General features: G+C 33.7%; 1 protein-coding gene across 1 annotated transcript; it reads left to right on the top strand.

The window, feature by feature from the left end:
- Positions 1–251: 251 nt before the first annotated feature.
- On the top strand, positions 252–11,712 carry LOC145086385 (putative serine/threonine-protein kinase PBL28). Its single transcript, XM_079024133.1, has 3 exons — positions 252–400; positions 1,011–1,943; positions 11,161–11,712. Exons 2-3 carry the CDS (start codon positions 1,032–1,034, stop codon positions 11,569–11,571), a joined length of 1,323 nt encoding a protein of 440 aa, XP_078880259.1. The 5' UTR covers positions 252–400; positions 1,011–1,031; the 3' UTR covers positions 11,572–11,712.
- Positions 11,713–13,158: the final 1,446 nt, after the last annotated feature.

The following is a 13,158-nucleotide window of genomic DNA, read 5'->3' as shown; positions in this document are numbered from 1 at the left end:
TGAAAAAAAAAGTAACGAATAGATGGCAAAAGGCCAATAATGAAGGGTGTATGTACTTTTTTTTTTTTTTTTTTTCAAATTAGTGTTAGATGGGACCCAATTTCTGAAAAAAAAAAACTATTATTATCACAAAATTGAAAAACACCTATTTTAGAACGCCTCTATAAACAACACTAGTTTTGAAAAAGCTCAATTATTAAGCAAAAAATTAATATTTTGATAACTTTAAATTTTGTCATTTTCTTTTATGCAAAAGGCTTTCAAAAGAAGGGATAATTCATTTTTAGTGCACAGCCCATCATCATTTTCTTATCTTACCGCGTCATAACCCATTCACATTCTTCCCCCGTTCGTTGTTATTGTTCGACGACTTTCTCAGGTCTGCGTTCATCAGTCTCAGGTAACTTTTTCTCTGTTAACTTCCCGGATTAAATTTTCCTTCCACATAAAGTGATTTTGCTTCTAACTATTAGAACCTAACGTTTCATCCACCAAGGCCTGGACTTTGTCGATTACTTTACATACAAACTTGTATAGTCTTCAATGGTGTAAAGCTAATTTTCTGCCTTAAATTATGTTTGGATCAATTTTCTTTCGTCTACTTCTAGTTTTGCTCAAATATCTACATATGGTCTCTCTTCTGCCTCCAATACAGATCCAAACAAGTCCTCTATAGAGATGAATCATTTGATTAGTCTTGTTTATGTTTAGAATTCAAGTGACCTTTGTATAACAAAGCGTACCAACTTATCCCCAAATGTGGAGTTTATGTTGCTTGAAATGGAAATTTGATGTAGTGTTTGAGAAAGTACAAATTCATCCTCAAAATTTGGAAAATGGATGAATACTTTTCATGGTTTTGCATAATACATCACTAGCTTGCTTAGCAACAATAGATGCAGTATTAGCTATTCCCAACACTTCAATTTAATGGTGTTTTCTTCGATAAAAGATGTATCTGTATCTTCTTTCAGTCCCTATAATAATATATGTTTACTTTTCTTTGACAGGTGTAGTTGACCACAAACACAATGTCCTCTTTCAGGGACTGTTTTGATCAATACAAATATAAACTTGATATCATTAATACTGCCACCAACAACTTCGCTGATAACAACTATATCGCAGAAGGTGGATTTGGGAAAGTATATAGGGGAGAATTCCTTGACTCTAAGCGTCTTACCATAGGTGCCGTAAAGCGCTTGGATCGTTCCAAAGAGCAAGCAGATATTTCATTTTGGAGAGAGATCATGTTGCTTACCAGTCATAAACATGAAAATATAATCTCACTCCTTGGATTTTGTAATGAGGGTGAAGAAAGGATCATTGTGTATGAATATGCATCAAACAAAAGCCTTGATTTTCATCTAGATAAATCTAACCTCACTTGGATTAAACGTCTAAAGATATGTCTTGGGGCTGCACGTGGCTTGGCGTGCCTTCATGATCCCAAGGGGACCCAACAAAGAGTCCTGCACCGGGATATTAAAAGCGCCAATATCTTGTTGGACGAAAATTGGAATGCCAAAATTGCTGATTTTGGCTTGTCAAAACATGGCCCTGCCAACCAACAATACACGTTTGTTTTCTCCAATCCTGTGGGCACTCTTGGCTATTGTGATCCAAACTATATAGATAAGAATGAACTAACGAAAGAATCAGACGTCTACTCATTTGGCGTCGTACTGTTTGAAGTTTTGTGCTCAAGGCCTTGTGTTGATTTAAGTTGTAAGGATGTGCGAAAAAATCTCGCGGAGTTGGTAAAAAGCTATCATGAAAACAATATAGATGAGATTATTGATTTTAAGCTAAAGCAACAAATGGAACAGAATTCGCGTGATACGTTTGTAAAACTAGCATATCAATGTTTGGAAAAGGACTCATCACGACGCCCACCAATGGCTTTGGTCGTGAAAATGCTTGCAAGTGCTCTCAAACATCAAGTACATTGCTTTTCCTCTCAACTTGCATTTTTACAACCCTCTTACCTTTTTTGCATTTTGATACCATCAAAAGGTTAAATTGGACATTTTGGTTTAAATCAAATTAGGAAAAACGGATTTTAAGCATATTGGTTTGACTAATCTTTTTCTCACGTTTTAAGTTCAATTTTGATATGATTTTTAATCATTTTCAAATTGCACAGAGCATTCTCGAAGAATTTTGTGTTTTATCGTAAACTTTAACTTGATTTTATTGAAGATTAAAGATTAAGAATCAATTTAAATTAATAAAGAATTAGCTTCTTCTATAATTGCAAGAATTATCTGTAAACTAACAAGTGAAATACATATAACGGCTAGGGTTTCATATTATTATCAAAGAGAAGTACAAATACAATGAAAAGGAAAGACATAATATATAGACAAGCTAATTAGGGTTTCCTAGCGAAAAGGCCCAATCATAAAACCCAATACAAAATAAATATTATTAGGCTAACATCCCCCTTCAAACTCACAATGCAACAACAATAAGCATTGAGAGTTTGTCAGACAGAAAATGGAATCGAGGAGCAGTCAACGGCTTTGTAAGAATATCATCAATCTGCAAAGAGGAAGGAACATAAGGAAGGGAGATAGTGCCCTTCTGGAGATGATGACATGTGAAATGACAGTCAATCTCAATGTGCTTTGTGCGCTCATGAAACACTGAATTCTTGGCAATCATTATCGCACTCTCGTTATCACAATACAAAGGGGTAGGCTGAGAGATGTGAACGCGCATATCTGCAAGAAGCCATCTCAACCAAACAATCTCACAAGTGGCGATAGCCATGGCTCGATACTCAAATTCTATAGAAGATCGAGAAACAACATCTTGTTTCTTGCTTTTCCATGATATCAATGAATCTCCAAGAAAAACATAATACCCAGTAGTGGACTTACGATCATAAATATCACTATCCCAATTTGCATCACTATAAGCACACAACTCAAGAGAGGATGAAGAAGGAAACATAAGAGTGTGGAACTGAGTACCACGTAAAATCTCAAAATACGAAGAACAACTCCCCAATGAACAGTAGTAGGAGCAGTGACAAACTGGCTAACCACATGAACTGCATGAGCAATATCCGGTCTAGTGACAGTCAAGTAAACCAAACTCCCAACAATGGTACGATAAAGACTTGGATCTGAGAATGGGACACCATCAGTTGGAGAGTACTTTGCATTACTCTCTATAGGCGTATCAACTGTTCGATTATCCGTGAGTCGTGCACGTTCAAACAAATCTTAAATATACTTCGTTTGAGATAAAAGATAACCCTTTGGAGATTGAGCAACTTCAATCCCCAAGAAATAACGAAGTAATCCCAAGTTTTTCATAGCAAAACAGTGAGCCAAATCACGCTTTAAAGACTCTATACCATCATGACCATCACCAGTAATAATCATGTCATCGACATATAAGAAAAGAATAATCCGGCCTGCATTCGTACATCGAATAAATAGAGTCGAATCATGGTTACTTGGTTGAAAACCAAGAGAAGTAATCACCATAGAAAATTTCTCAAACCAAGCACGAGGGGCTTGTTTGAGGCCATATAGAGCCTTCCGAAGTCGACAAATTTCACCTGGTCGGTGAGCAATACCAGGGGAGGAGACATGTATACTTCTTCATGAAGATCACCATTCAAGAAAGCATTCTTGACATCCATTTGATAAATCTTCCATTGCTGAATGGAAGAAACTACAATCAAGGTGCGAGCAGTCGTCATTTTTGCAACAGGAGAAAACGTCTCCTCATAATCCATACCATACTTTTGCGTGTACCCTTTCACAACAAGTCTGGCTTTATAACGCTCAACAGATCCATAAAACTTTGTTTTGATTTTATAAACCCAACGACACCCAATCGTGTGTTTTTTCCAGGTGGAAGCGGAACCAGATCCCATGTATGAGTCTGATAAAGAGCTGCAAGTTCCTCAGCCATAGCGGTCTGCCAAAGGGGATCATAAATGGCCTCTTTATAGTATGTTGGCTCAGAGAGACGATGTACATTAGCAATAAAAGAGGCAAAAGCCAGTGAGTAAGAGGAATATACAAATTCAGGAAGCTTTGTGGACTTCTTATTATGATAAGGTCTCGATGGAGGGGGGGTCTTGATGATTTGCAGACAGAGGATCAACGATAGGTGCTGGATCAGCCACATGTGGTGGATCAGCAGCAAGTGGTGGATCAGTGACATGTGGTGGATCATCAATGTCAATGCTAAACAGATCAATAGTACGGAGCTCCTCTCGGGTTGCATCATGTGACTGAACAGGAATGCTATAGAATGGAATATGCTCCAAAAAGGTGACATTGCGAGATACATACAGTTTCTGATTTGAAGGATCATAGCACCGATAACCTTTCTGACCAATACCATATCCCAGAAAAACACAAAGAGCTGATTTTGAAGACAACTTATATCTCTCTACATGAGGCTTCAAGACAAAACATGTACACCCAAACACTCGTAATGAAGAATAATCTGGGAGTTGTCCAATCAACATTTCATAAGGAGACTTCCCGAAGTGTACGTAGTAGGAATGCGATTAATAACATAAGCAGCGGTATGAACAGCTTCTCCCCAAAACATATTGGGAACTTGAGCAGAGAGTAGTAAGGATCTAGCAGTTTCTAGGAGATGTCGATGTTTTCTTTCTGCAACACCATAAGGATGAGGAGTGTCTGTACAAGATGATTGATGTATAGTGCCATCAGATGCCAATAATTGTTTAAAATCATTGGAGGTAAATTCTCCTCCCAGATCACACTGAAAACATTTTATGATAGCAGAGTGTTGAGTCTTGACAATAGCTCTGAATTCACTATATATGGTGAAAAAGTTAGACCTACGCTTCATAAAATAAACCCACGTATAACGAGTGTAATCATTAATGAATGAAACATAATAGTTAGCTCCTGACTTGGAGGTTATCAGAGAGGGACCCCATACATCAGAATGCACAGTATCAAAGGGAGCAACAGAACGAGTGACACTTTTATTAAACGATAAAATAGAAAATTTTCCCAGTTTACAACCACAACAATCAGAAATATCATCAAATTTCAAAGAGCCGAACACACCAATGGAAACAAAAAACTGTAAACAAGACGCTGAAACATGTCCCAAACGAGAATGCCAAAGATAAAAAGGAGACGATGAAGGGTTTAAACGAAAAGACGAAAAATCGACACTAGATGCAACAACATTAGCAACATGTAGCTGCTCCAAGACATAAAGCTCCCCAAGTCTACGGCCTATCCCAATCACCCTCCAAGACCGAATGTCCTGTACACAACAGAATGAATCAGAAAAGAAGACCTAACAACCAGATTTACACAACTGACTGACCGATGCAAGATTCAAAGCAAGTGTAAGAATGTAATACACATTTGTTAACGATATATAAGGAGTGACAATAGAACCAACACCTTCTACTGACATGGGTGTAGCACTAGCAAACATAACAAAGACAAGTATACGAGAAGATAATGAAGCAAAAGATGAAAAATGTGGTGACATGTGATGAGGTGCACCAGAATCCAATATCCACAAGGATGAAGGAATACCTGACATGTTGGATGAAGACAGACCTGAATGAGACATGGAAGCTGACATGGCAGTTGGATTGGTAGCTAAGAACTGTCTGATCTGCTCAACAATCTGTGGATCCAAGGCTGATGGTGTTGTGAAATCTGTTTCATTCTCAACTGAAGGTGTAGCAGCAGCGTACTGTGGTGGCCTAAAAGATGAAAAAGAGGGACGTGATTGTCCAGAAGACTGAGAGTGTGCTGGTGATCTTTTTTGCCGTTGCTGCTAATTTCCATTGCTTGTCAGTAAAGGACAATTTGCCTTCTAATGGTTTTTCTTCTTACAGAAAGCACACTTATCAAATGCAACTCTGGGACGATTTTGGTTTGAAGATTGGGGTCGTTGTGAAACAAAAAAGACAGCAGGAGTGGCTGTCTTAGGAGCTTTGTCAGCATGGGACTTGATACGAGTTTCTTCTGCAATCAACTCGTGAACAACCGAATCAACAGTGGGAAGAGGTGTACGATTCAAGATTGATCCACGTAGACCTTCAAAATCTGAACGTAATGCTATCAAGAACTGAACCAAACGTTGCTCTTCCCTTCTATCAGTATAAGGCTTAAAAGCCTTCAACACATCAGGTTCTGTAAGAGGTAACTGATCCCACAAATCCGACATAGCTGCATAAAATTCCTGAACACTAAGATTGTTCTGTTGGAGGGCTCGAATATCAAACTCTAACTGATACTGCTTTGCAAAGTTAGACTGAGTATATAACCTATCCAAGTGATCCCAAACCTCTTTGTCGTGTCATACTTCGCTAACTGAGTACCAATAGACTGGATGACAGAATTATTAATCCAAGTAATGATCATGGAGTTATCAGTCTCCCATGAGTCCAGTAAGGTTTCATAATTAGCGACCTTCTCGTCTGTTGGTTTCTTCTTGTCACCTGTAACAATCCCCCACATAGTCTTGCCCCGCAAGAAATTTTTCATAACATAACTCCAATAGGCATAGTTTTTGCCATCAAGTTGAATACTAATGGACTGAAGAGAATCATCTCTTGGGGCCATATTTCAATATCAGTCAAATAGTAAATACGAGTAGCAGCAAAAAACGATCAAGATCTCGAAATCAACAAAGCTAGACAAAAACGAAACCCTCAAAACCGACAAACGAACAAATCAAACCAAACCAAATACAGAAACGAGCAAAAGAAGCATACCCCAAAATTGCAAATGGTGACAATGAATAGTGCATGTGAATAGTACTCGTGAACAGTAGCCTTGATGAACAGTAACGTCGATGAACAATAATCGTCGGGTGAATAGTAACACCGATGAAACAATATCGTCGGTGAACAATACTCGATGAACAGTACCTCCGATGAACAGTACTTTCTCCCCCCCCCTAAAAAAAACAAAAAACTACAGATAATCAACCGAGCTCTGATACCATGTAAACTAACAAGTGAAATACATATAACGGCTAGGGTTTCATATTATTATCAAAGAGAAGTACAAATACAATGAAAAGGAAAGACATAATATATAGACAAGCTAATTAGGGTTTCCTAGCGAAAATGTCCAATCATAAAACCCAATACAAAATAAAGCCCAAAATATTATTAGGATAACATTATCAATTTCAGTTGTAAAGATTATTTTTGAAGAATATGTGTTATTTGTTGTTTGTTAAATAAACAACATTCTTGAAAGAAATATCAATCTATGAAAATAGAAAAATAAGACAAGAATTACAAGTGCATAAATATATTCTTGAAGAATAAGTTATAAATTAGAAATTTTTGGATTTTTGAACAGTAATTTAACATTTTTGAAAGAAGAAACAACATTCTTTAAGAATACAAGAAAATAAAATAAAATAAAAATTACAAATACATGAAACATTCTACAATATGACCGATTTGCAGCTCCATTCTTCTACATTCCATTCTTTAAGAATGTTGCATTCTTAAAGAACTTTAAGAATACATGAAAATAAAATAAAATAAAAATTACAAATACATGAAACATTCTACAACATGACCGATTTGCAGCTCCATTCTTCTACATTCCATTCTTTAAGAATGATGCATTCTTAAAGAATATGCAAATGGACATATTTCAATATTTCTTGTACTGCTTTGCTTAGGTGAGCATCAATGTATGTGAGCAACTTCTCCTAACTCTTGCACCAATAATCTTCAAATACACCCTAATTTTTTTAGCCATCAAAACCAAATTTAAATATTAAAAGATATTTAAAAAACATAAACCCCATGGTTTCAAATATATGAATAAAGTAACAAAAATTTAAATGGAGAGTGTGATACAATTCATTTATTTATTGCAATAAAAAAATAACTTTTTTTTCTCATAGGAAGTTATCCTGGATAAAGAAAAAGTAGGAGTAAAATGGAATAAACTAAATGTATAATAATTTGTTAGATAAAAAAGAGTAGTGGTGATTATTGGTTACTTACATGTAGGCTTTTTTTTTCCTTTTTTTCTTTAATTTGTTTCCTCATTATTGGTAAGTTCCAATGCTTTCACTACCAACCAGGAGCTTTCACTACCAACCAGGAGCAACTGAAATATTTGATGTTTGTTCCAATCTTGCCGATCACCTTTGGTGCACCAAAAAAATCTAGATAATCATCCTACGATCATTTCAAATGTTTATAAGTCAATACGTGGTTCAAAACTAAAAGTAGGTAAGCATATCATTAATATACTAAAAGGATACTTGAGGATATAAAGATCCACCATGATAGACAATAATACACTAAAGGATACCAAGAATAGTCAAATTTATTCAAGAAAATAAACGTAATCATTATTTAATAAAAAACATCATCTTTGAAAATTCTCTGTTCACCATCCATCCTAATTAGTTTGAATGTGAAAATTTTCATGCGAAAAAGAATATTACAGATTGCCACATGTAAATTTACTTTTATCTCAAAAGCATTATCCAAAATTGTGTTTCAAAAGAAACTATTTCCAAATCAAAATATGGATAAAAAATTACCATAAAATTTTTTCATCACTTCGTAGAGGCAATTCAACAAATACCAGGTAAGCAATCAAATTGCGTTTTAACAAAACTTCAAAATGGTTGGTTAGTTTGCTAGGTATGATGATGAAGTAATACATACTGTAATTGAGTTATGAGAAATCACATCTTGAAAATCGGGAATTTAATGAAGAATGGGAGGAGATCAAAATTCAAATCGTGAGGGGTGAGTTTGCGATTGAGTTGAGAAGGAATTGCATATTGTAGGATCAAGTGATAAAATAGAGGCAGATAGAATTCATGGGGGAGGGGAGGGGGGCGGGGAAGAATTAAAAATCCGATGTCTACATTTTTCCCTGATGGATCAACTTCGATTTCTAAACTTGAATATATTTTTGACGTAAAATTGGTGGTGATGGTGTCGTTGTATGGTGAAGATGGTGTGTCCGTGGATATGAATTGGTTCGACAATGGAAGTGTTGGACGTTTAGGGAATTCTGGTGATGGTGTAAAGTGGTGATGACCGGAGGATGATAAAGATATAAATTGGTAACTAATCCATGATTATAGCTAAATATTCATAAATATTGAATTTATATTTTTTGTTATTCAATTAATTATATGTGAAAATCCAAAACTATCATTTTATGTTGATTAGTTCAGAATTAATCATACATTCGCAAAATACTTAGTCTTTATATATGAACTTAAGTGTATATATATATATATATATATATATATATATATATATATATATATATATATATATATATATATATGTTCAATAGAGAAATAAAAGAACAAAAGAACCAATTATGAGCATCAGAATTTAAAATATCAACCGCCAAAGACAAGGATGTACAAAATTCTGTATTTTCTTTCTGTTTTATACACATTAGTTCACATTTAAATAACCATTGTACCTGATTTTTACAACATTTGTTAATTATTCACATATGAGTTCAAATTCATTGATTCTCAGTAAATTCCTTTCTATATGATCATAATGATGAAATAGTAAAAAAACAATCAAGCGAATTACTTATATTCAGATGTAAATTTAGTTAGATTCAAATGTGAATCAAAATGAGAACATTTGTTGGATTTCACATGTAGTTCAAGATGTCAATGTTACAGATTACACACACAAACACACACACACACACACATATATATATATATATATATATATATATATATATATATATTATTGTGTTATTGTATGCATAACTATGGACCAATCAGTTTTACTTATTTTAAGAAAGCGATTAATATATATTATTGAATTTAAATGTAATTGAAAAATATCTCTCACCTTCTCTCTCTCTCTCTCTCTTTCTCTCTCTCTCTCTCTCTCTCTCTCTCTCTCTATATATATATATATATATATATATATATATATATATATATATATATATATATATATATAGGGTTAGGTTCACGTGAGACAACCTAATTTTGTGAGACTGTGAGACGCTATCCTAGCCACTCATTTAGTAGATAAAAAAAATATTTTTAAAATGTAAAATAATTGAAAACTTTCGAAAAAAAAATTTCAAATACTATTTTCGGAATTTATATTTTCCAAAAAAAGTAATAATAAAATACCAAAAAAAATACATTTTTTTACATATTCTAGTAGAATAAATAGAATATTCTATATATCTGAAAAATCTAGTAGAATGTTTTAAAATTCTAAAAATCACATTAAAATTATTACAGTGTAACATTCTATTAGAATATTTCACGTATTTTAAAAAAAACGGTAATTTTTTTTAAAATTTTTTTTAGGTAATTAAATTTCCGAAAATAATAATTAAAAAAAGAATTTTTGGATTTTTCAATTTATTTTGCATTTTAAAATTATTTTTAGATTTGATCTCACGATATCACAAAATTGCATTTTAAAAAAACGGTATTTTTTTTTTAAATTTATGGCTTTTATATGATTTTTGTACATGATGGCCATTTAGTTCGTACTAACTTTAAAAAATTATATACTTACGGGTAATTCAGTTAATAATCAATAATAGTTAAAAAAATTAGTAGAATAATCAGTCACATGTCAATTATGTTCTATAAAAAATCCAATAGTGTCATGTGAAGATTTACATGTGAATTCGAGATGAAATTTTGGGGAAAAATGTTTATTTTTTATTTGTAGATATGAATGTCTATTTTTAGAGGATAAAATATCATGAACTTTGATATATGGTCTTCATTCCGTCTTTATTCCGATCAAAAATAATCTCTAAATAATCGAAAAAATCAAGATGAGATTTTTTATAATCCGTTATATGCACGTCCACTGTGAAATATTATAATTGTATTGATGAGATTGGTTACATGATTCTTTACTTTTATTTGGTCCTCTATTGAATGTTTAATGGAAAATTTTGTAAGTATACATTAGTCATAATCAAAAGTAAATATAGAATGATTGTAGGTATGGAAATTATAGTTGTAATTTACAGAAAATTATCGCAATCGTCTCGTAGATATTATGGAGATTGTTCATATGAAAATCTTATAACACAATCTTTTAAAGTAGAATCTCACACAGTTTTTGCATTCAAGTAAAATGACAACCCTCGAGTTTTTATATGTTTTTGGCAGGAGGATTTCGAGGCTAAAGGTCAAGAAACAAAGAGGAGAAACATAGTTTTACGGAACATAATATTAAAAGAATTGCATAATCCTCTTTTGGATTTTCAAAAAGTCTGTCCACCGGGAGGAAGTGATTCGCTTATTCTGTACACAACAAGGGACAACACCAACCAACAATCATTCAAAGATTGCCTTCGCATTCGATTTTTACTCAAAGATTTTAATATTTTATACCAAGAAAGAGATGTATCGATACACTGGGATTACAAAGAAGAACTATGGCGGATGTTAGGCAGACAAGTCGCACTCCCAATACTCTTTATAAAGGGTAGGTACATTGGTGGAGCAGAGGAAGTTTTACAGTTGCATGAGCAAGGTAAATTCCAGCCACTGCTGGCTGAGATACCAAGCAGTAGCTAGATGATGGATTTCCGGTGGCAGATATGATATATTGAGATGTACAATATGCAATGTGTCTTACATGCTAAGATCCTTGTTAGTTGTAAGCTATTGATACAACTATTATCAAATATAAGAACAAATTAAAACACATTTTACAAAGCATACGCTCTCTAGATCTTTAATATCAAAAGAGGGACAAAGATGTGATATATTGAAGTTATGAGCAAACGACCTTGTCCAGGTATAGTCTCCCATCATTACTATACACTTTCCATTTTTAACAAGCTTTAAATAGAATTATCATAAGAGTAAATTACATGCTTGGTCGCAGTGGTTTGCATATTGTAACACCTTTAGTCCAAAAGATTCATTTGTTGCACTCTTGGTCCCTATTTCGAGCTTTGGTTGCAGCTTTAGTCCTCATTCTAACTGCTGTAAGTGGAACCATTAAGATCCCTTATGTTCATGGAGGGTATTTTTGTCTTTTTTCCATAGATTAAACATGTAATTTACTTTTTAGTTATTTCTGTAGAGGAGATAGAGAATGTTTTTGTTTTTGCTTGACTAGAGCTGAAATAATCAACTTCTTCTGGGGAGATATTTGTGGAAGTTGATCAGACTGGACCTGGAATACACGTACACCAGAAATAGAGAAGGGGAAATATGACCGTTTTACCCTCATGTGAGGGGGTTTAACTGATTTAAGTAACAACTAGTAGGGGAAAGGGACCGGACCTGTTACAAAGGTCTGGATTAGGGACCATGAGTGCAACAAATGAGAATCTCATGGACTAAAGTTGTTATAAACAGCAAACTACAGGGACCAATTACAATAACAAAATGGGACATTAAGAATTTCTTAAAATTGACCGACTTAAATCGATGTAAGGTTAAAAAGGAAACGATATGGAAATGGAATGGTAATAAAACATTTGTTAAATACTTGATAAATGACCTATCTAGTATCTACCTTCCTTTATTATTTTTGTATATTTGTTATTTATTGCTTCATCCTCTCTAATAAATGAACGTTTTTTTTGCCATTTGTCAAATTCTTAAGAGTTTTGCCACTTATAATTTTGTGGGAGTTTTAAAATTATTGTTTTCCACTTGTCATTTTTAAGAATTTTCATTTTTTTAAAATAAAATTTCATATAAGGGAAGAGAATCATTCTATTAATTTGATAATAAAATCTAATAAATGCTCTAAAGAATATTTGATTTCTTTTATAAATGTTCCAAAATATTACTTTATATTATGTAAAAGTATTATTTTATAAAATATTTAATGTTTAAATATTGATATTAAATTTTTATTTTTAATAAACTCATGTAATACACGGGTCTCACACCTAGTAAAATAAGAACGAAAAGAAATTTATTGCTTCATAAAATAAGAACCAATGATGTAATTCTTCTCTGCCATCTCCCTCCACACTTCCGATCATCTTCCCAAAAGAAACCATCGCCCTAACCTTTCTCATCTCTTCATCCCCCATCTCCGGTGACTCCCATCACCAGAAAATTTAACGTGAGTTGCGTGTAAGAAAGAGAAAGAGAGGTCGGGGGCTTCGGGCATGGTCGGAGAATACAGATCGGGATGGC

The sequence above is a fragment of the Lactuca serriola genome, chromosome 2 (assembly GCF_051521515.1).
Source record: "Lactuca serriola cultivar US96UC23 chromosome 2, Lser_US96UC23_V15, whole genome shotgun sequence".
NCBI lineage: Eukaryota > Viridiplantae > Streptophyta > Magnoliopsida > Asterales > Asteraceae > Lactuca > Lactuca serriola.
Note: the sequence above shows the minus strand (reverse complement) of the source record. Positions and strands in the feature narration are given on the sequence as shown.